This window comes from Pleurodeles waltl, chromosome 9, assembly GCF_031143425.1.
Source record: "Pleurodeles waltl isolate 20211129_DDA chromosome 9, aPleWal1.hap1.20221129, whole genome shotgun sequence".
In the NCBI taxonomy this organism is placed as follows: Eukaryota; Metazoa; Chordata; class Amphibia; order Caudata; family Salamandridae; genus Pleurodeles; species Pleurodeles waltl.
The window spans coordinates 525122154-525147045 of record NC_090448.1 but is presented as its reverse complement, the minus strand read 5'-3'; the positions used below and the strand labels follow the sequence as shown (position 1 = coordinate 525147045).

General features: G+C 49.2%; 1 protein-coding gene across 3 annotated transcripts in view; it reads left to right on the top strand.

Moving 5' to 3' along the window:
- Positions 1 to 24892, top strand: part of PCNX4 (pecanex 4) — a 312316-nt gene that overhangs the window by 172301 nt on the left and 115123 nt on the right. For all 3 annotated transcript variants that reach the window (XM_069207422.1, XM_069207423.1, XM_069207424.1), the window contains exon 7: positions 7770 to 8133. In XM_069207422.1, coding sequence (XP_069063523.1) covers positions 7770 to 8133 — 364 coding nt within the window. The remainder of the gene's footprint in view (positions 1 to 7769; positions 8134 to 24892) is intronic.

Sequence of the window (24892 nt, the reverse complement as noted above, 5' to 3'; positions counted from 1 at the left end):
TTCTTGAGACGGCGGGGCCCAGTTCAGCGGTTCTTGCCTTGAAGGGCCCAGTTCAGCGGTTCTTGAGACGGCGGGGCCCAGTTCAGCGGTTCTTGCCTTGAAGGGCCCAGTTCAGCGGTTCTTGCCTTGAAGGGCCCAGTTCAGCGGTTCTTGCCTTGAAGGGCCCAGTTCAGCGGTTCTTGCCTTGAAGGGCCCAGTTCAGCGGTTCTTGCCTTGAAGGGCCCAGTTCAGCGGTTCTTGCCTTGAAGGGCCCAGTTCAGCGGTTCTTGAGACGGCGGGGCCCAGTTCAGCGGTTCTTGCCTTGAAGGGCCCAGTTCAGCGGTTCTTGCCTTGAAGGGCCCAGTTCAGCGGTTCTTGAGACGGCGGACGGTCTATGGCCAACTGCTAAATGCCTGGTGGTGCCCTCCTGGGCAGCGGGGATGGTGCTCCTTCACTGCCCACCTGGGCTGTGGGTGGTGGGGCTCTCCTGGCCAGCTGGGCTGGGTCCTCCCTGGGCAGCGGCTATGGGGCTGGTGGGCTCTCCCGGGGCAGCTGTGCCGGTTCCTCCCGGGGCAGCGGCTATGGGGGTTGTGGGCTCCTCCTGGGCAGCAGGCCTGCTGCCTGACCTCTCCAACTTGCTGCCCTTGCCCTCCTTAGTCGTCGGCCTGTGGCCCTTTCCTCCCTTTGGAGCTGTGTCTGGTGACTGTCTCTGGGTGGTGTCCGGGGGGGATGTAGAAGGCGGGCTCCTGCGGCGCCCCTTCCGCCTTCTGCTCCTCTTCCCAGGGGGTGGGCTGGCTGTCCCCTTGCTGCTGGGCGAAGATCCAGACATGCGGGCTGGCGGGCTCCAATACCCCTGCACCCTTGTCAAGGGGGCTGCAGGGCTGGTGGTGGCTGAGGTGCTCTTCTTACCCCGACGAGAAGGAGGGGGGGGCTCAGGGTCAGGAAAGAAGTTAGTAGTGGCGAGGAAGAGCTTCTTGGGACAATGGAGAGTGGTAGGTACAGTGGGAATGGGAGTGGAGGGAGAGGATGTGGTTGTAGGTGAGTCACGTTTGCTGTCTTTGGGTGCAGGTGCAGGAGGGATAGGCTGTCGTGAGGTGGATGGCTGTTGGGTGGGTGGGTGGCTGCGTTTGTGTGGTGTGGAAGAGGGGGTGACAGACACAGTGGGAGAGGACACAGGGGACGTGTAAATGGCAGTGGGGGTGGTGACTGCACGTGTGCGGACTGGAGTGGAGGGTGTGCTGGTGATGGAAACACTGGCTGATGGTTAGGTGAATGGAGGTGTGAGTGTAGACGTCACAGGGAGGGAGGAGGGAGACGAGGAGGTGGGGGTCACAGAGGTGGTAGTGACTGTTGGCATGTCTGCATCGGAATGTTGCGTGTGTGAATGTCTGCGTGATCTGTGGTGCTTATGTTTGGATGAGCTTCTCTTGGGTGTTGAGGTGTGTGCAGGCTGGTCTGATGGTGTGGGTGGGACAGGCAGAGGAACAGGAGACTGGGAGGAGGGAGTTAGTAGAGGCAGGCAGGAGACAGGGACAATGGCTGCCGTCAGTGCTGAGGCCAGAGCCTGGAACGATCGCTGATGGGCAGCCTGACCCGAATGAATGCCCTCCAGGTACGCATTGCTGCGATGAACCTCCCTCTCCACCCCCTGGATGGCATTCAAAAGGGTAGTCTGCCCAACAATGAGCGTTCGGAGGAGGTCAATGACCTCCTCACTGAGGGCAGCGGGGGTAACAGGGGCAGGGCCTGAGGTGCCTGGGGCGAAGGAGATGCCCGGCTTCCTGGCAGAGCGGGCACGGGGCGAACGCTGAGGGGCTGCTGGGAGGGTGGTGATGGTGCGCTGGGTGGCGGCTGTACCTGTAATGGCGGGGGGCACGGATGGTGCCACCCCCGCAAGGGAGCCCCCTTCCGAGGACGTGTCCGTGTCGCTGCAGGCTCCAGTCGTCCCCGTCGTGGAGCTCCCCTCGCCCTCCGTCTCACTGGTCCAGTCTGACTCTGTGGCATGGCCCTCCTGGGCCATGTGAGATGCAGCTCCCTCCTGCCCCGATGCCACTTCTCCTCCGCCTGATGATGCTGATGCACACAAGCACAGAAAGACAAACAAAAAGGGGGGGGGAGAGAGAAATAAAGGCATATTGAGTACATGGATCTCCGGTACAGTTAGCGGACATGACAGACACAGATGCCCCCTGCACTAAGTTGCGCACTTGGGGTACGCTACGCATTCCGTGGAACATGGCCTACACGCCTAGAGTTGACAACTGCACCCATGGATGACACGGCCCAGGGATGGCTGTACTGACAAACTACTGAGGGTGGTGGCTGGGGACACAGGGGCTTACGGGGGTGCCCAGCCTACAGATATCGCCCTGGCCTAGGGGGACCCCCAGCCCTCCTCCCCCACCCAGACACCTCCACTGCGCGACAACAGAGTAGATAATGCTTGTACTCACCCCCTTGTGTCTGCTGTGCTGCCCTCACGCGCCCATCCAAATCAGGGTAGGCCACCGCCAGGATCCGGAACATCAGGGGGCTCAGTTGACGGCAGGCACCCCGCCTACGTTGGGAGGCCATCCCCAGCAGAGACTCGGCGGTCTTCTTGGTCCCGCGGCGGATGTCCTCCCACCTCTTGCGGCAGTGGGTGCCCCGTCGATGGTGGACCCCCAGGGCCCGGACTTCCTTGGCGATGGCACGCCAAATCCCGATCTTCTCATGGGCGCGGACCTATGTGACACGTACAGGGAGGGAGAAATACCACGTTCAAGTTACTCAGCATTTTCCTTTCCAGTGGCCCAACGCCCCCCATCCCCGCCAGGCCCCCCGCCAGGCCCCCCGCCATGCCCAACATGCCCCCCATCCCCACCAGGCCCCCCGCCATGCCCAACATGCCCCCCATCCCCGCCAGGCCCCCCGCCATGCCCAACATGCCCCCCATCCCCGCCAGGCCCCCCGCCATGCCAAACATGCCCCCCATCCCCGCCAGGCCCCCCGCCAGGCCCCCCGCCATGCCCAACATGCCCCCCATCCCCGCCAGGCCCCCCGCCAGGCCCAACATGCCCCCCATCCCTGCCAGGCCCCCCGCCAGGCCCCCCGCCATGCCCAACATGCCCCCCATCCCCGCCAGGCCCCCCGCCAGGCCCCCCGCCAGCCCCAACATGCCCCCCATCCCCGCCAGGCCCCCAAGCCAGCCAGTGGCCCCAAATCCAGATTGAATTAAACTCACTTGTTGGTCTGGAGGACCGTAGAGTAGCGCATACTGGGGGAGGACCCCATCCACAAGTTTCTCCAACTCCTCTCCAGTGAAGGCAGGGGCCCTTTCCCCAGTCGCAGCAGCCATTGTCCCTTCCAGACCGAGGTCACAGCAACACTTGCAGTATAGGTCCTCTCCTGTGAAAGTTCAAGTCGCAAGTGGATAAGTAGATAGAAAATGGCGGTCACGTCCGCGGCGGTGCGTACCGCGGCGGTGCGTCCCGCCACCGCCGGCGCCCTTCGCCATTGGCTCCTGAAACCCATAGGCTTCAATGTTAACCAATGCGGCTTCGCGCCGCGGTCTTCGCCCGCCGCCCGCCGCGGTGTGCCACGCCAGCGCATTGACCTCACATCCCATTGTCACACTTCACAGGTCAGGCAGCCGCCATTTCCAGGGCCCACATGGCTCAATTTCAACTGCGTCACACAGGCCTAGGCCTTGCATAGCCACTCAGACACGCCATTCACTGCATAGAGAATCGTATACTGTGCTAGCTGTGAGTACGTACCTGTGGGTTGCCTGACTGTGTGCTCCATGTTGTCCTTCCTAGGCACCGTCCGCTGGGTTGGGCGAGGAGACGGATGAATCCTCCCGTGTACCGACCGCTGGTGGACCTGTCGACAATGGAAGAACGCCACATTATCCTGACCTACCGTCTTAACCGTGCCACTATCCATGAACTGTGTGCCCAGCTGGAGCCCGACCTGATGTCCCCCATCCGCCAACCCACAGGGATTCCCCCTCTGGTGCAGGTCATGTCAGTACTCCATTTCTTGGCAAGTGGGTCATTTCAGACAACCGTGGGAATTGCTTCCGGGATGTCTCAGCCCATGTTTTCAAAGGTGTTATCCAGAGTGTTGTCTGCCCTGATGAAATCCGTGAGGAACTACATCATTTTCCCTGAGGTGGGCGAATTGGCTACAGTGAAGGGTGATTTCTACGCCCTTGGACATATTCCCAACGTAATTGGTGCCATTGATGGGACCCATGTGGCTTTGGTTCCCCCAAGAGACAGGGAGCAGGTGTACAGGAACAGAAAAAGTTACCATTCAATGAACATCCAGGTGGTGTGTTTGGCTGACCAGTACATCTCGCATGTAAATGCCAAATTCCCAGGGTCAGTGCATGACGCCTACATCCTCAGGAATAGCAGCATCCCTTATGTGATGGAACAGCTACAGAGACACTGTGTATGGCTAGTGGGGGACTCTGGGTACCCCAACCTGTCGTGGCTACTGACCCCAGTAAGGAATCCCCGGACCAGGGCAGAGGAACGGTACAATGAGGCCCATGGGCGTACTAGGAGGGTGATCGAACGCACCTTTGGCCTCCTAAAGGCCAGGTTTAGGTGCCTGCATATGACCGGTGGATCCCTAATGTACTCACCTAAGAAGGTGTGTCACATCATCGTGGCCTGCTGCATGCTTCACAACCTGGCTTTGCGCCGCCAGGTGCCTTTCCTGCAGGAGGATGGTCGAGACGGTGGTGTTGTGGCAGCGGTGGAACCTGAGGAGAGTGACGAGGAGGAAGACGACGGGGCTGAAACAGACAACAGGGACAGAATCATTGAACAGTACTTCCAATAGGACACAGGTAACATTTCAAAGATAATTTAGTAAATGTTAACTACTCTGCAGCATCTCTGCTGCCTGTCTATTTGCCCCAGTGTATGATGACTGAGTTTTGGCTTTTCCCTCCCTATTTCAGATCTGGGGTCCCCACTAGGAGTCCTGTGCTTCGTTTCCCCATGGACTACAGCTTTGTGGCAGCTGTTTGTTGACTTCACCATGTACAAGGACATATTTGCACTGTCATGTCAATTACAATCTATTGAAATCACAGCCAGACTCCTGATATTTTGGTGCAAAATAGGTGTTTATTGAAGTGCTCAAAATGGGATGGGTGGTTTCAAGTGGGTGGGGGCTATGGTGAAGGAATGTCCATGGCAGAGTCCAGAGTAACAGTCACACAGGTGCATTGTCCAGAGGCCTGTGGAGAGATGGAGCATGGGCAGTTCAAGGATGGACAGGGGGACAATGTGGGACAGTGGGATGACATCAGGTGGTATCCATTGCTGGCGGGGGTCTTGACATCCTACTCTGTCTTGCGAGATCTCAGGGCCCTCTTGCGGGGTGGTTCTTCTCCTGCAGGCGGTGGGGGTCTGGTGGGCTGCTGCTGTGCGGGGCCTCCTGTCCACTAGCGCCGGCGGAGGTGGATGGCTGTTCTTGGTCCAGGCTAGTGGCAGGGGCCCTTGGGTGTTGTTCAGTGTCCGCCCTGCTGTTTACGAGGTCCTGCAGCAGCCCTACCATGGTAACCAGGGTGGTGTTGATGGCTCTGATGTCCTCCCTGTACCCCCGATAGTGTTCCTCCTGCAGCACCTGGATCTCCTGGAACCGGGCCAGTACCGTCGCCATCGTCTCCTGGGAGCGGTTGTATGCTCCCATGATGGTGGTGAGGACCTCGTGGAGAGTGGGTTCCCTGGGCCTCTCCTCCCCCCCCTGTCGCACAGCTGCCCGCCGAGTTGCCCTGTTTCCCTGGGCCTCTGCCCCCTGGCCGGTGTGCCCACTACCACTGCCCCCAGGTCCCTGTTGTTGTTGGGGTGGTGGGTTATCCTGGGTGCCCTGTAGTGGTAGACACACCGCAGATTGACGCGCCCTGGAGACAGAGGCATGGGCCCGCTGGGTGGGAGCTGTGCTGGTGTTCCCAGAGGGGTTAGGGTCTATAGTGGCCTGTGCCTGTGTGAGGGGAACCGACTGTCCAGAGGTCCCCGATGGTCCGGGCTGGTCATCGGTGTCCAGATCGACAGAGCTGCTGTCATCGCTGACGGCCTCTTGGGTGGGGGGTGTAGATAATTCTGGCCCCTCCGCCGCGGGGTGTTGACGGTCGGGTCCTGCAGGGGTATAGAGGTATGGTTATAGTTTCAATGTGTGGCATATGGGTGTATCTGTGGGTTCCCGTGTCCCCAAGTGCTGGCATTCGTGTGTGGGGGCTTTGGTGAGGGTGGCTTGTGGGGGGGATGTGTATATGCATTGGGCATGCTTTGGTGATGGGTGTCCATGCTTAGTGGACGCATGCAGGCCTAGGTTTTGGGATGTGTGGGTTGTGATGGTGAGACATTGGCGGGGAATAGGTGTGCTGGGGGTGGGGGGTGAGGATGGTGGTGGGGCTGAGGATGGTGGTGGGGGTGAGGGTGGGGGTGAGGATGGGGGTGGGGGTGAGGGTGGGGTTCGAGGATGGGGGTGAGGGTTGGGGTCTGATTTGGCATGCAGGTGGGGGGGAAGCAGTATTGAAGCTTCAACTTACCAGTATCCATTCCTCCGCCGACTCCTGCGAGGCCGTCGGGATGCAGGATGTTCAAGACTTCCTCCTCCCATGATGTGAATTGTGGGGGTTGAGGTGGGGGTCCTCCGCCAGTCTTCTGCACGGCGATGTTGTGCCTGGATACCATGGAACGAACCTTCCCCCGTAGGTCGTTCCATCGCTTCCTGATGTCTTCCCGATTTCTGGGGTGCTGTCCCACTGCGTTCACCCTGTCGACAATCCTCTGCCATAGCTCCGTCCTCCGGGCAATGCTGGTGTATTGTATCTGTGTGCCGAACAGCTGGGGCTCTACACGAACGATTTCCTCCACCATAACCCTGAGTTCTTCGTCTGTGAAGCGGGGTTGTCTTTGGGGTGCCATGGGGTGGTGTGTATGATGTGTGGGGTGGAGTATGTGTATTTAAGTGAGTTGAGTGTGGTGGTGTGTGTTGTTTTGTGTGTGGATAGTGTGTGGGTGATGGTGTTGAGTGGCTGTGGCTGTTATGTTTTGGATGCTGGTGTCTCGCTCTTGTCTTCTTTACGAATTTTTAAGCGTAGGGGTTTGTGGGTGATGTGGGTGGGTGTTTTATATTGTATTGTGTGTGTGGGAGTGGTGTGTGTATGTGTATCAGGTGTGTGGGATTCAAATCATCCAATGTGGGTGAGTTTTGTTCGTTTGTGTGTATTCTGACCGCGCCGGTGTGTCCCGCCAATGGAATACCGCGTTTGAATGACCGCCGCGTGGATTCGTGGGTCGTAATGGCATGGGCGTATTTCTGTTGGCGTGGCGGTGGAGGTTTGGTCACCTCCACCTTTCCGCCGACCGCTGGTCTGGCGGTCTGTTGTGGCGGTCGGATTTTCGGAGGTTTGCCTTCTGCGGGTCAGAATGACCGTGGCGGGTTTCCGCGACCGCGGCGGGATTATGGAGGATTTCTGACCGGCGGTAGGCGCCTTTTACCGCCGAGGTCAGAATGACCACCTATGTTTGTTATATGTAGCAGGGCAGAGCAACATCTTACACTTGTTTCCTGTTAACTGAAAGTTTTAAAATGTGATTTAAAAACTTGTTATTTGTGTGTAAAGTTCATTGACACTTTGAAAATTAGATGGCTACTGGCATAGAGACTAATTGATACCATCATTAGTTGCAAGAATCGCTAAATTTACAAAAAAGTAGTTCAGCAACGCAGTGTATTACAAGAACTAATGATATACTGGTTCTTTATTTTAATCCCTGCAGGTGGCAATAATTCGCGATCGATTCTGCCAGTTAATCTATAAATTGCAGTTTGCAGTAACTGTTTTCTTGACATCGTGGACAGAGAAGAAGCAACGGCGTAAATCGTCGCCCAGTCTTATTACACTCAACATTATCTTCTTCCCCATCGTCTTGACCTTCATCATTCTATCGTCTGCGCTGTCTTCACCTTTACTTGCGCTCTTCACTCTTCCAGTGTTCGTGGTTGGGTTTCCACGACCTATTAGAAGCTGGCCCGGAGCAGTGGGTGCATCAGCCTGTGTTTGCACAGATACTGTCTACTACAAGCAGATTACTCCAAGTCTAGCTGCTGCTCTACAGTCTGCATTTACAACTGGCAGCCTAGGTATGTAATATTATAATAAATAATTAATCCATCGAAGACATTGAATGAATGACTAACTGCCATATTCATGAGTTAGCAAAGCACAAGGTGGTGAATAAGATGTAACTTTTTTCTGTTCTCCCCAACACGTTTTTTGCAAAAATCAACAATATCAAATTCAGACCACTCATACTGCGGCCAATTTGTTACTGTGGATGCAAATTCTCATCCCGACCTGGTAAACTTCATAATATCACATTTACGTATCAATTCTGAGTTTACTCATTGCCATCAGTGAAGGAACTTTGAGTCACACTGCCCCTTGAAGACGCATGTTGCGTCTTAAAAAGTCAGGGCTTTGGTAATTTTTTACAAATGACATGAGCAAGCGGTGCTCTACAGCGGTATCAATCCTGCTCTGGGGCTACATTGTGGAACTGTGGCAGAGAGTTATTAATACCTGCTGAGTTGTGCTTTGGCCCACCATTGACAAATATTGCCCTCATTATACACTGTAGTTCAGTTCTTGTTGAGCAGAATAAATTATAGAGTTAGTAGGCTGGGGATTAAGGGACTAAGGGATAGTTAGGAAGGGGCGGCGCCTACAGTAGCTATCCAGTTGAAGAATAGAGGAGATTTTAGAGCTTGCTCATAAATGACAAGTGGGAAGCGATAACCTGCGGTTTATTAACAATTTAATAGCTTACTTTTCTTTTTTTATATAGAAAGTGAGATCCATTTTTGCAGATTCTGCGGCCAAAAACATCAGAATCTAGATGCGGCATGGGAAGGGTTTGGGTAGCGTAAATGGATACTAATTGGTAATTCATAGGTATCTGCCGAGGTTGTGACAGGAGTGCATGTTGGTGAGGGGACTCTGAGAAGTGCTGTGGATCGTTTTGAAGAGAAGGGTAAATATTATGTAAAGGATCACGTTTTCAGTTGCTAACTGGATGTGGGTGATGGGGAGGTTGAAGAGGGTAAGAGCCGTGAAGTTAGTTACCTGAGTTTGGAGGACTTAAGAATAAACTAAAAAAGAGCCTCGAAATTATGAACTGCTATCAGGCCCTCGAGGATATGGGTTTTGAGTTGAGGTAAAAAAGAAGAGCTTTAGAACGACGGTTTGAGCGTTGTCAGCATAGAGTTAAGCTAAATGGGGAAATTATTTCAGCTATGAAGACAGTAGGGAGGAAAACAGTTGGTGACCCAGCAGTAAGCTTTGTGTGTGCTAGTCAGCAAGATATATTGCAGAAGGATGAGAGTGACATTATAAATCATCATTCTTCATTTTTCATAAATCTGAGGGGGAACAGTGACCTAAGGATGAAATTATCCCTTTGGGCAGCAAATCTTCCACATGTGGAGTTAACAGTTTCTAATTTCAATGACGGGTAAAGAAGAATGATATTGGTGGAAATACAGTCATGATGCAAAGGGCAGCCTCCTTGAGGTGAAAGGCCCAGTGCTGGAGACGAGAGGCTTTAGGAGATTGAGCACAAAATCCTAGAGTGTTATTCAGCTGAACACAAGACCTTTTAAAGTCATGAACAGAAAGGGTAATTGAAAGATGAGGAGGTTTCTAGTTATTAGTTTTTATTATTTGCTTTAGTTAGAAACAAGCTATACAAATAGAGTGGATCATTTAAAAATTCAACTTATAAAGGAATAATGAGAAAAAATAAGTGTTTGGAATTAGTCTATCTAAGATTGTGAGCCAAATTCTCATAAATAGATAAAACCATAAAAATATGTAGCAGCAACTTGATTGTTAAAAGTTAATAGTTGTAGACTTAAGAAGAACCAGGTCTAGTAGATTTTCAAAAATGCATCACTACACCGCCTTGAAGAAGGCATCACAATACAGTTGAAGGATCCAGTTGAAGGCTGAATACCATTACTTCCCTACATTGCCTTACATTGTATATTTTATAAAAGAGGACACAGAAACTTCTTCACAAATAAATGTAATCCTCGGCTACAAGGAGTTAGCACATTAGAGCATAAAACGTAACACTGTTCTTGCCCTTCCTTCCCCCCAGCGCAGTTACAAAGATCTGAATGTGCCTTATTGCTGGTCCACTTTTTAGTAAAAGTCAGGGCAGGGGAGTACTCCAGTCTAAATTTGATGTACAAGTTGCTTTGTTCCTCCAGGAACAAGTTGTCCACGTACATTTCATTGGAACCTAAGGCTGTGATACTCAGATACTGTGCTACAAGGCTATCTCCTCTTTTTACTGCTTTTGGGCAAGTACTGATCCCAGTAGCACCTCTTTGTCACGAGGCTCGTTCTATTCATTGACCTGCAGTTCTCTCTGAATTTAGATTATGCAGTTTATTCTAATGTTGCGGCAATGTAATCACTTCAACCCAGTTTTGAGGGACCTTTGGGAGTCCAAACATTGAGAAATGCTTTTAGGTAGATTTTCGACTGCAGGTTTGTCCACAACATCGCCCAGTGCAAATTTGTTCCGACATACCCAGCTCAACCTTTAAAGCTTCCATTGGAGTACCTGGTCAGATATGTAATAGGTTGTTGTCAACTTTTTGTAGCCCTTGAGCCCCAGAACTTGGCTCCTTGTATGTCAGAATTTAGTGCTTTCATTTTTTTAAGTGCGGAGAGCAGACTTTATCGATCTCCTTCCAAATGTATTGGTGGTACATAGGACAGACAGCACATGTGCTCTGGCTCATGTAGACTCTCTTCGCGATTCAATATCATTATTTTTTTTAATTAGTTTTTTTAGTGGTAATGATGAGGGTTTTACAGCTGCAGTAATTTTCAAACACTTTAAACATAATTTGCCTTTACAAATCAGTGTGTGCCACTAAATCTGCATCATCGGTTAAAAGTGTTTTCTCTATGGCCACCACTAGCGTATCAAGATTCAAGTCTGTTAGCCATTTACCAGTATTGTTCACATATAAGTACACAACCTTGCCTGACACCAGTTTTGTTTCTCAAATTCAATTGTATATTTCCATCTTGGGCCGTATCTCATGTTGGCAGTGTTTTTTTTTTCCAGTAGAGTTGTTGTAGAGCAGCTAAGAGCTTATCTGGCAAACACTGGCTCCTAAATTTGTACCAAAGCAGTACACTGTTAACCAAATCAAAAGCTTTCTTCAGGTCCATAAAGACCATAGCCAAAAATGTTTTTATGTTACATATTTGGAGCATATGAAGTACAATGTCATTACTTGATCTATGGTCCCTATGTGATCTTTCCTGAAACCTTCTTCAAAATGGGATAAGATTACATTATCTTTGATTCAATCCTAGATGCGGTCTATCAATAATTTACCCTGGGTTTTCCCAGCTCCCTCCCGTTCTTAATGGGGCTTGCATTTCCAGCATAGTTTCTTACTATCAGATTGAGGGTTTGATCATCAGGCTCCAGGTGACACTTTATTTTGAGTGTACAAAATTGTCAGGAAGGAGAAATTATGCAGTTAAGGAGTCATGGTCACTTTCAACTCTTCTTTCAGCTGTTATGTCGATGACAATGTACCTTTGATCTAGGCTTAGCAAATCTAATTATTCAGACTTTTACGTTTGCCAGACCTGAAAGATTTTGTGGCTGGTGTAGCTGACGAAATACACCCATTAACTGTATGTAAGGCTCTGGCTGCCATCAATCTTAGTTTTTTGTCTAGCTTCATTCTCCTGAAGTCCCCATGCAGATTACTAAGTAAATATCTTAGTTCAGCACCCTATTCCATTTGCTCGTCTCAAACTGTCTGACAATACTATTTGTTGTTGCTGCAGATTCATCATGAGTGACAGAGCCTTATTCTTGTCATGACCCAATTTGACAAGGATTTTCAATTTGGATTTTGTGGCTCTCCTGTTCTCTGTGATATGTGCCCAAGGGGGATTGGGTTCTTGAATTTTAAGCTGGATGACTCATTAGTTAAAAGTTTAGATTTGCTCTTCTCTTGCAGTTCACATTTTCCCTGTTTAGGACTTATGGATTGCGAATGCTGGCTTGAACCCACCATTGCTCATTATGTTAGTTAATAATTATTAAGCACAATACGTTTTATGCTGAACAATTGGAAATGAGCTTGGGGTCATAGTTAATATTTTGCTCCTTTCTTTTCCCATTGTAAGATTATTAGCAGGCTGTTGATTAGCCATCTATTACCTTAGGCTGTTCTTCTCTGTTTCAACGAGGAGGATTCCCGCTAGGTGGAAAGTGAAGGATAAGTAAAACAATAACAAAAGAAGATGAGTTTCTAGCATGTGAAGAGACTGCAGTATCGCCTGTCCCCTTCGTTAAATAGGCTGGGAAATACACTACCTTAAGCCATCCTTCGGTAGTCTTCATTAGTGCCTTCTTAGTGACTTGCCTGCCATCAGTGAATCACCTGTGGCTTGGCAATGCTGCAGAATAAAACCAAGCTTGGTGGATATTGTTTCGTTGTCTTCTTTGTGCGTGCACCAGGGATTCACAGTACTGTTCCCCCGCTCCCATTGTTGATGCACCAGGGACATTTAAGGTCCGGGGGTCAGTCTTCTTCTCTGATAACCGGTCGTCCAGCCACACCCAGGCCACCTTCTCTCCTGAGACAAGAGTGCCTAACCTCTGTTAGGCCTCTATTCTGAACTACCCAGTCAGTCAAGTAAATGGGTGGAAGGTGGGTGTCATAGCACTCAGATGGAAAGATTGGAGCAATGGGAAGAGTGCTCCTGACTTCTTCTGCACTCAGTAGTATTTGGTGGTGCATTATGCATCGCATAGCATGCTGCACATATCTATTCCAAAGAGCCGAAACACATAAGACTACCTCTAATAGGTGCATGATGGATTGTGCAGTTGAGTTGTCTGCACTGGAGACTAAACTCTCAGATTCTGCAAGATGGGAGATCGCTTGGATGGGCTGGGCAAAAGGATGTGTGCTAGTCTTCTTTAGTAGAGGCTGGAGGCAATTTCATAAATTGCAGTGTACCAGACAAAAAAATTGAGTGGTTTAACTAAGAAATCCAGTAGGTCCGAACTTTAGCACTGAGAGCAACATGTTTTGCGATTTGCCAACTAAGAAGCACATTGCTTCCCAGTAACATGTTTGCAAATTGAAATGGTGTGCATGCCTCTGTTTATTAGTTGTATCTTTGATATATGTTTTAATCAGGCAAGTGTTCATTTTAGGTGTGAGTGGTTGGCAGAGCTGGAATGACTCAATATGATCTTGAACATAAATCCACATAGTTGCCATCTTCATATTCTTTTTACTCTCCTCTATAGTATCTACATGTGCTGAAGGTTTTTCTTATTTCTTTAGTTAACGTTTCTCCATACCGTCCCATCCATAAGCATTGTGATGGTCACTTGTGAATCTAGAAAAGTTTCACGTTGGAAAATTGTATTAGCTAGGTAACTAGTTCACTTTGAAGCAGGAACCTATTTTAAATTCACATGCTGTGCAGAGATTATGTAGCAGCATCTCCCATTCGTATAGGAGGATGTTAAGTATGATAAGTGGCAAACAAGTGTTGTTAGAACAGTTTGCCCTACTTGAGGTTCTCTTGATTCTTTATAAATTCACAGTAGTGATTACTGAAGATATGCGGAGATGACCATTTTACTGCTGAGAAAATTTGTGTATGAAAACTATTTTATGCTTGTATTGCTGTCTTCTTTGAGTGTGCCCTTAATTGTATGTCAAATACAAGCTTGCTATGAAGCATCATAATTAGATTTTGTATAATCACTTCCTTTGATAAATCTCTTACCCTGTATTTGTGGTAAATGTACCACAAACAATTATGTCCTGACTTGTGTAAATTTAATCTTTTGTATGGAGTACATAACTGCCCGTCTGACATCTACTATGTGTAGAACTCTTTTTATGTGTGCACATGGACTTTGTAGAAATAAATTAACCGAATACTAGACCAGCATCAACATTAGGGAAATCGGGTACTACCTTGTAGTTCCTGGATCTGTTCCTATAACCACCTTATTTCTATGAATTTGTCAATAAAGTTCATCTATTCTAAACCTTCACTCACCCTGTGTAAAGATGTGGAGCAATTAAAATGCTATTTTGGTATCAGTTGCTTAAAAGGTGTCCAATACATTTGTTCATATGAAGGGCTTTTGAGATCCCCTCAACACATTATTTAAGTTCCAAGATGGCATTGGGACAGTACTTAGAGGATGCATCATATACATTTTTGCTTCCTCCACAAATCTTTCAGTATTGGTGTAGTGATCAGTTGCCACCCACTTACTCCCCTCATTTATGCTGTTGTTGCACAGTCCAGTGTATGTCTAATAAATATATCTGGTGTCGCATTATTTTGGTTTCTTGTGCTTTGTTTGCTCTGCCTTTTGTTTTTTACACCAGTAGACACAACATATCCACTTTGATTCATGACACTTCCGTGTTGCACTTTTTCTTGCTTTTGTTACCAGACTACATATTTTGTGGTAGATTCAAATGCAGGAATTCTATGACTTCAGGAGCTAAGCTAGGTACAAACCGCTTGGTTTTTTAGTGGTACATTCTGTAATTTCTTGTTGCCAACGGGTGTTTAAACATCATTGACAACCTATTTTAATTCCCATTTGTGAGAAATGCCTTCCTGTCAACTCGGAGTATCTTCCTCCAACAATTTACACTGCTGAAATGTGATGTTGAATTTCCCAATGACAAGTGTATTGAGCCAGCCTTGTGAGACTGTATGATTGTTGTTCCTTGCTGTGGTACAGTTCGTTTGTAATTATGCTACTTTCCTCGTTTTTGTCTTGGTAAACATTTTAGTGCTAAAACACAATTTACCTGTATGTTCATGCCATCCATTATGTGATACATCCTTTGTTATTTTCAGTGAGAGCACTGGTTGTTTGAACATTCTGCCCTTTTTAGGTTTTGGCCAGACCGCGAATGCAGCTGTCCCTTTGAGACTTGTTGTTTATTGTCAATGGGCTTGGAGGCAGCCCATTACTTACCACTGGATGGTTTCAAAGCCTCTCCCAAATTGCTTGCTTCTTGCATGTGAACATCCCCTGGAGTGAGGCCCTAGTACTTGTGTCCTTACACTGCTGCTTGAGAACTATTTTTTTTAAAGTCTTGGCAATTCTTTTCCTCACTTGTCCATGGCATGCATGCTTCTTGCTTCTTCCTGTGTTTAGCCCTCCCTGAGAGCATGGACCCAGTACTCTATTCATCCACTGCACTCATTTTACGTATTGTTTATGAAATACTTTTTTCTTTGTTGAAAAGCGCTTCAACAAAGCTCCTCTGTAAACAGGCCTGTAAATCTTGTTCTTTTTTTAAGGGCACTTCAACAAAGCTACTCTGTTTACATGCCTGTAAATCTTGTTCTTATCTTGTCACATTGCTGGGTATTCAAAGACCGAGATCAAATGTCAGATGCTGTGTTCCGAGGGTGCCTGTTTACTTTTCTTTCTTTGACTTCAAAATTAGAGGATTTCCTGGTGTTGCTTGTGTAAATTTATTTTCAATTCTTAATGTCATCTCCTCGTCCATTTTGTTGTTTTCTATCTGGTGTCTTGTCTGTCTCCTTTTTATCTCTCTCTTTCGCTTTCACAGGTTACTTCGACTTGTAAATACTGCAGTGTTCCATCAGTGTTAGAAGCAGTGACACGAATACATGTGCCTAGACTCTCTTGCTCTCTCTTTCTGTTATTCCCTTTCTATCAGATATGGTCCTTTGAGTCTTGTTTATCGCACTCAAAAATTGAACTTTTGACAGTCCATTGTGTGCAAATACAAACATTTGCAGATTGTCACATAAACTTGTTTTCATTTCATGCACATGCAAGCCACAGAGCGTCCTCTGGTGCCATCTGTTGTCCGCAAGATAAGCAGCCCATTTTGGGCCGGGGACCCAGCAAACCACCCTTGGGTAGTGGTGTCATATTTCTCAAATAATATTACCAGCGAGTTTTGCTGTCACTTATTGCTTTTTTGCATTTTTCAGGCACCTCAGTTTTGAAAAAGGGAGATTTGCATCTTTTATTCTTTATTAACTTTTTAGAATTTTTATTTCCATTGTTCACCTTCCCTGTTACCGTACAACTGCCCTGAGCTGGACAGAGAAAGGTTATCTGCCTGGACCTTGAGCCAACAGTTACTGGGATCTGAAATCAGCAAAAACTGGTAGAAAAACTTCCCAAAACAGAACAAAAAATCTGAAAATAAACACTATAGTTACTATCTTTCGGAGCCTCTAGGATGCTCACTGCCCTAAAGAAACCGGAGCGGTATCCGCTCTACAACAGCGCCGTCTCATGGAGTGTTTAACTCCGAGTACGTGATTTTTAAAAACAGTTTGAAAACTCCCCCATGCGTTTCCGACCTGGCCTATGTGCAGATTTCAGCACTAACTAAATAATTCCAGGTTATGCCAGAATATCAGTTCCACGCCACACACCTCAACTACACATAATTCCATTCCACATCACATGATTCCACACTGAACCACATAATTCAACTCCACATCACAAAGTTCCACATCATGCCACTAAATTAAACACCACACAATTCTATTCCACTATATCCTTCTCCACAACACAAAATACCACTCCACATAATAACACTTCAGAACAAACAGTCCCACTACACATAAGCTTTCATTACGTCTTTGGCGGTCTTTTTACAAGACCGCCAAAGCCGTGGGTGCCAGAAGACTGCCAGTTCTGGGGGTCTTCCAACCACGATATTACGAGTACTGCAGGATTTCCACCACTTTTTTGGGCCGAAATCCTCCAGTATCGTGCTGGAGGTCGGAGGTGCATGGGCATTTCTACCACCACACCCGCCAAAAGGACTCCACCAGCCATATTCCGACCTGTAATATGGCCTGGAGGTGTCCTGATTGCGGGGGCTGCTGGTGGTGGTAGCGCCAGTTCCCTGCCGGACAAAGAAATTTTGGCGTCTGACAGGGAAGGAAGGTGGGAGGATGTTGTGTGTAAGTGGGTGTTGTCTGTGTGTGTGTATGGGTGTTTGTATGCATGTTCGTAAGTGTATGTGAATGCATGTGTGTATAGGTATTTGTATGGGTGTTTGTATGCATGTATGTATGCGTGTATGAATGTGTGATTGATTGTTGAAGTGAGTTGGTGTATGGATGCTTGTGAGTGAATCCATGTTTGTAAGTGTGCTTGAATAAGTGTATGCGGGATGCAATAGGATGTCTGTATGCAGGGAGGGGGTCGTTGTACTGGTGGAGTGGAGGGGTTTCTGGTATGAAAGGGGGGATATTGGGCTTGCATGTAGGGGGAGAAGAGTTGTCTCCCGGTGACAGGAAAGAAATTTCCTGTCGCCGGTAGCCTTTCTGTCACAGTTGTCGTGGCGGTGCTACCGCTGCGGAAATCCTGGTGGAAAGCCGACTCCAAATACCGCCGGCGGTCTTCATTGGACCGCCTGGTCGGGGGTGCTGATCTCCGGCCTGGCGGGTCCAATCGCCCTGGCAGTACAGACTGGGATGTGGCGAGTTCACCGCCGGCCCGTCAGCGGTCAGACTGCTACCGTGGCCCTGGCGGTCAGAAGACTGCCAGGGTCAAAATGAGGGCCAAAATTCTAGGACACTCGATACCACATAAACACTATCCACATAATTCCACTTCACACCATGCCACATTATACCAGAAAAATAAAACTCCACTCAACACCACATAATTCCACAACAGACAATTCTAATCCATCCTGCATAATTCAACTCCACACGTCTCCACTCCACTCCACTCCACTCCATAAAACATAGCTAAAAGACATTAACTTTGATAATGCCCAATAGCTCCTGGATTGCCAGGACCTATTGGCTTTGCCAGTGCTTGTTCTTTGTTGAGTGTATCTTTCGTAGCTTGCTCTGTGGTCTGCGTTGTCTGTATTGTTCACCCTCCCTTCTATTGCAGTGTCCCAAAAAGCAGCACAGTAAATGAGCTAGGAGGCCAGATGCCTTTGTCCCGTGTTCTGATTTTTGTTTTTCTTTCAGATTTTATATAGTGCAAACTGAACCTGAAGGTGTTGGAACGGTATACGCAAGGACACATTCTTTTGTGTAGGCATGGGAAGATTACGTGACTTGCCTAGAGCCACAGACTGTTGAGGTGGCCGAGACTCAAATAAGGTTACCCAGCTCCCAAATTGATAGCTTTGCCGTTGTGCCACATCCTCTCCCCTGGCTTGCTTGCAGATGCCAGACTGTTGATCTTGCTTCTGTGTTTGAAGTTCCGAAGGCAGAGCTTCCCAGTGCAAACACTGACATCATTTATTTTTGCACTGGGAAGCTCTGCCTTTGGGCACATCAAACAGGGAGGCAGGATGACATATTTCTCTGTAAAACAATTGACATTTGACATCTGCCTGAAAGTTATATGCAGTAGGCAATAAATGTCACTTGCTTTATTGAGAAATATGTCAACAAATAATTGCATGACGTTCAATTTAGTGGTATAATCTTAGTTTTTCCATAGAATCAGATGAAATATATAACAAAAGCAACATGCAAGCTCTTGCGACACAATAGTGACATGCCTATATCTGATAGAGACTTCTACTTACGCGTGCTGTTGGGTGGCGTCGTTCAGATCCGCGCACGTCGCCCGGGTCCGCATGGGGTCTTCAACGTCGTTGGAGCCGTCTATGACGTCACGGTTGTCTATATAGACGCCAACTCGGCGTGCGTACGTCAGTTTTTCTTTCCGCGCCGGTTAAGCGCAGATCCGATTACAGCTACCCTTTCTTCGACAAACATCAAGGCTTTTTCACCTTTTTGACTGTTTGAAGCATGTCTTTGAGAAAGACTGGGTTCAAACCGTTTGGCGCATGTCATCGCTCCATGTCGGTGACCGACCCGCTCCGAGTTTGCCTTTGGTGCTTCGAAAAGGATCACAACTCCACCTTGTGCTCCGACTGTCAGGCCATGGCTCCGAAGGCCTTGAGGGTGAGATCTCTCAAGCTTCTTGCGGCCTGACAGCCGTCTTCGGTCAGCGCGACTCCGAGGAGGTCACGGTCCCGCAGTAGGAGGTTGTCACGGCACCGCTCCCAGAAACCCAAGTCCTCTTTCTCGCATTCGAGGTCGTCTGATCATTCAGCTAAGAGGCACAAGAAGACAAAGAAGTCCAAGCGGACTTCGACTTCGCCACGCCCATCGGACGATGAGGCGTCTAGTGAACGTCAACATTCCAAGCACGGTTCTGCAGAGGCGTCGCCAGGGTCGACTCTGCGTCTTCCTCCTTTTCCGGGGACCGGAGCTCAAATAAAATAATTTTACGAGGCCATGCGTCTTGTTTTTGAGCAGGCTGCACCTTTGGGTGAGTCTTCGGGCCCTGTGGGGTTGGCAGGGGCCCCTTCAGGTTCGAAGTATGCGACTTCGGCTACATTGGGGACCCCAGGATGCGATTCCGGATCAGCGCCGGTCCCTCACAGTCGACCTCCTCCAGCGCTGGGTCCGACATCGACACTTCCTCCACCACTGGCGCCCACCGGTGGTGGCCCCATCCTGATTCCCGATGATCCGGAGCTGGAACGACGTCGTACGACGCCAACTCAGACGGTGACGATTCGGCCCAGATCATTGTCTGAGCATTATTCAGAACAGCTAGGCACAGGAGAGGAATGGGAGGGGTCTGAGGACCATTTGGAACAGGACAGGTATGAGGATCAAGGGGAGGCCAGTGGACTGGACACATCTCCAGATACTGGTATGCTCTCTCCTCCTAATGTGGCTACGTAGGAGGGAGCTTCTTATGCTGTGGTGGTGAGTAGGGCAGCTGAGGTCTTGGACTTAGACTTGCCTACGGTGCCAGTCAGGACGAATCTCCTGACAGAGGTGCTTCAACCGGGGATGACAACATCAGAGCCGATGTTGCCCTTCAGTGAGGCCCTAACAGACGTGCTTCTGGGTACATGGTCCAAACCCAGCACAGGGGCTTCTGTGAATAGGACGATCGGCTGCTGCCAAAGACACACTCCAAGCAACCCTAGTTTCCTGACCCAACACCCCACCCCGGAGTGCTTGGTGGTCCAAGCCTCTACTTCCTGTGGTACCTTCCCTTCTGCTCCCCCGGATAGGGAATCCAAGAGGCTTGGTCAGCTTGGAAAGAAAATGTTTTCTTCCACCAGCCTGGCATTGAGGTCCGTAAACATCTCTTGCCTATTGGGCCTTTTTTTCCCATACTTTATGGGATACGGTGGCACAGGTGATGCCCCAGGTCCTGGAGGGTGTACTGGACACTCTCACCCAGACTGTCAAGGATGGAAGAGATGCAGCCAAGTTTACGATCAGGTGTGGATTGGATAGGACCGACTCGCTGGGCAGAGCGATTTCATAGTCGGTAGCCCTACGTCGCCACACCTGGCTACGTTCAACTGGCTTTTCGGAGGATGTCCAGTCAAATTTGATGGACATGCCTTTTGATGGCTCTTGCCTTTTTGGTGAGAAGGCAGACTCCGCGCTTGAGAGGTTAAAGGATTCTCCAGCTACAGCCTGATCCTTGGGCCTTTCAGTGCCAGCAAGACAGCAGTCTGTCTTTCGCCCCTGTCGAGGCTCCGGAAGGGGCGTGGTACCACGCCAGCCACAGTTTAGCCAATGTCCTCAGGCTTCACAACATCCCGGAAGAAGATGTGGTCGTGGTGCCATCAGACCCAGAGGGTCTGGCTAGCGGTCAGCCACCACACAGCCCCCCTCCACTGCACCCAAGCCCTCCTAGTGTGGGTCTGCAGGACCTCGTCTGTCCAGTTGGAGGGAGGATTCAATTTCATCTTCCTCACTGGCTTTCCATCACAACGGAAAAGTGGGTTCTGCAGATCATACAGAAGTGCTATTCCCTCCCCTTCCAGTCTTTCCCTCCGACAAAAGAAAGGCTGATGGAGGATCATTTGGTTTTGCTCCGTGAGGAAGTTACTGCTCTCTTGGCCAAGGGAACCATAGAAAGGGTCCCGATGTCAGAAGTAGGCACTTTCTGATTCCCAAAAAGAACAAGGGCCTTTGCCCTATCCTGGATTTAAGGGACGTCAGTCTCTTCCTCAGGAAGGAGAAATTCAAGATGCTCACTCTTGCTCAGGTCTTGTCTGCCCTAGATCAAGGAGACTGGATAGTAGCGTTGGACTTGAACGATGTTTATTTTCATATCCCCATCCTGCCAGCCCACTGGCGTTACGTGCGGTTCAAGGTGGGCCACGAGCACTTTCAGTTTACCGTGCTCCCTTTCGGTTTCACCAGTGCCCCACGGGTGTTCACGAAGGTGATGGCGGTGGTGGCAGCGCACTTGCGCAGGTCAGGGATTTCAGTCTTCCACTACCTCGACGATTGGCTGTTGAAGGCTCCCACGCCCCAGGTTCTCGTCACCCATCTCCAGATGACGGCGAACCTCCTGCACTCGCTGGGGTTCACTATCAATGTGCCGAAGTCACACCGGACTTCCTCTCAGAAGCTCACTTTTATCAGAGCTGTTCTGGACACAGTGCAGTATCGGGCCCATCCTCCCAAGCAGCGAGTTCAGGATATTCAGGTTATGATACCTATTTTTCGGCCTCTATTCTGGATTTCGGTGAGACAGACTCTGAAGCTGCTGGGACTCATGGCTTCCTGCATCTTATTGGTCAAGCATGCCAGATGGCATATGTGGGCTCTGCAGTGGGGCCTGAAGTTCCAATGGGCACAGCATCAGGGGACTCAATTACTAACGTGGTTCAGATCTCGGAGGGAACTGCAAAGGATCTGCAGTGGTGGTTAGTGAACTGCGATTGGGTCAAAGGCAGATTCCTCTCCATTCCCCAACCAGATCTCACAGTAGTGACAGATGTGTCACTTCTGGGATGAGGCAGCCATCTGCGAGAGGTGGAGATCAGAGGTCAATGGTCTCCGGCAGGATCCAGGCTCCATATCAACTTGTTGCAGCTTTGGGCGATCCAACTAGCATTAAAAGCATTTCTTCCTATTGTGAAAGGGAAGGTTGTGCAGGGGTTCACGGAAACACCACTGCAATGTGGTACTGCAACAAACAGGGCGGTGTGGGGTCGTGGACCCATCGTCAAGAGGCTCTGCGTCTCTGGACATGGCTGGAACAGCAGGGCATAACCCTGGTGGTTCAACACCTGTCAGGTTGTCTGAACGCCAGGGTGGACGAACTCATACGAAAATGCTTTGCGATCACAAATGATATCTCAACCCGAAGGTGGCGCAAGGACTCTTTCAGCAATGGCGAGAGCCTTGATTAGATTGGTTCGCCTCCGTAGAGAACGCGCAATGTCAGCAGTTTTGCGTGTTAGAGTTTCCAAGGAGGCCATCGCTAGGCAACGCTTTTCATCACAAGTGGAGTTCATGCCTCCTGTATGCCTTTCCGCCCATACCACTTCTGCCTAGAGTTCTCAAGAAAATCAAGAACAACCGGATCCAAGTAATCCTAGTGGCTCTGGATTGGGCACAGAGAGTTTGGTATCCAGAGCTTCTCAAAATGAGCATCAGTCCTCCAGTCAGGTTGCCTTTTCAGGAGGATCTTCTGTCACAGCAGCAGGGGAAATTTCTTCACCCGAACCCGTCAACTTTGCCACTTCATGCGTGGCGGTTGAGCGGTGACACTTGATGGTTTATGACCTCCCTTCTGAAGTTTGTGATGTGATTCTGGCAGCCAGGCGTGCCTCTACTGAGTCGATTTATGCCTGCCGGTGGAAACGTTGTGTTTCATATTATACAGAGAGGTCTATTGATCCTCTTTCTTCTTCTCTTTCTAATATCCTTTTCTTTATTCTATCTCTTGCCCAACAGGGTCCCTCCTTAGGGACCCTTAAGGCTATCATGCTGCCTTATAGGCTTTTCTATGCTTGCCAGATCAACCATCTTTGTTTAAGTCTCCTATAGTACAAAGATTTGTGAAATGGCTTGTGCATTTGTTTCCACCTGTGCCTTTTGTCATGCCTTAGTGGGATCTTAATCTTATACCTTCCTGATGTGTGCTCCTTTTGAGCTCTTATATAACTGTCTTCTCCGGCTGCTTACTATTAAATCAGCTTTTTTGGTGGCAGTTACATCTTCCAGGAGAGTGAGTGAGCTGCAGGCTTTATCTTCAAAACCACTGTATCTCACGATATAGCCTGACAAGGTAGTATTAAGAACTCGTGCCTCTTTCCTCCCCAAGGTGGTGACCCCTTTCCACCTGGGTCAAAATATCACCCTGCCCACCTTATTTGCACCAACGCATCCCTCTAAGGAAGAGGAGCGTCTCCATCAGCTGGACCCAAAAAGAGCGTGGTCGTTCTACCTCGACCGCACAAAAGAGTTCCGGGAGGACGACCAACTCTTTGTGGGGTACGTTGGTGCAAAGAAGGGTCGGGCAGTACAGAAACGGTCCATTTCGCTCTGGGTCGTTCTCTGTATAAAGGTCTGCTACGCTTTGGCCAAGAAGCATCCTCCAGAGGGCTTGAGGGCTCACTCTACCAGAAGGAAAGCTGCTACCACTGCATTAGCTTGTGGTGTGCCGGTGCTTGATATCTGCCAAGCGGCAACGTGGGCTTCCTTGCACAGGTTTGCGAGACACTACTGCCTGGATGGCCAAGTGAGAAGGAAGGGGCATATTGCCCGCTAGGTCCTGCAGGTCTTCCTAGTATAAAATATATCCTTCAGACCCACCACCAGGGACTATAGCTTGGGTATCTATTCTAAGATAAGGAATCTACAACTAGAAAACTCTATCAGATGAACAAGTTACTTACCTTCAGTAACGAATTATCTGGTAGAGACTCTATCTAGTTTCAGATTCCTTACACTCACCCAAGGGAGGGGGGGGGGGAAGGGAAGGGAAGGGAAAGGTCCAATTAAGGCGCGCTTACTTAATGTCGGTGCCTGCGCCAGGGAAGGACCTTTCCCTTAATTTATCTTCACACCAGCTTGACACTTCTGTCAACGACGCAGCACTCACAGGATTTCCGGTGAGTGCTGCGTCGTTGAGAGAAGTGTCAAGCTGGTGTGAAGAGATATATATATTTACATGATTTTTTATTTTTGCCTTTCTTAAAGACATATAATATTTTTTCTTCAAACAGTCAAGTGAAAAAGCTAAACTACATACTGTTAGTTCTTCCATGACTCTGCGCTTCTGGCGTGGAAAGTTGTGGGAAAAGAACTGACATACGCGCACCGAGGTGGCGTCTATATAGACAACTGTGATGTCATAGACGGCTCCAACAACGCCACGTGGAGCCGGATGACGCACTCTGATCTGGGCGACGCCACCCGACTGCGCGCGCAGATTACTGCTCAGCAGAAAAATTTGATATTTGAAGCTGACGCCAGGGAATTCTAAGGTAAGGAATCTGCAGCTAGATAGTCTCTACCAGATAATTCATTACCAAAGGTAAGTAACTTGTTCTTTAGAGCTTTGATATTGGGGGAAAAAAGGCTCAGCTACCTGGAGAAGAAAGAGTAAATTTTTTGATAACTTCATTTTGTGTAGGCACGGGAGAAGATTAAGGCCCTCATTACGACTTCGGCGGTCTTGTAAGAAGACCACCGAAGCCACAGGCGCCACAATACTGCCAGTGCTGGCGGTATTGTAGGCTCCCTATTTTGAACCTTCCGCTGGGCCAGCGGACGGACACACTGTTTCCGTCCGCTGGCCCAGCAGAAAAGTCACATCAACATTGCAGCCGGCTCATAATAGAGCCGGCGACAATGTTGATGTGCAGTGGGTGCAGCAGCACCCGTCGCACATTTTTGGCAGTGAAATGCGCAATGGGGCTGTGCCTGTGGGCCCCTGCACTGCCCATGCAAAATGCATGGGCAGTACAGGGGCCCCCAGTGGCACTCCGA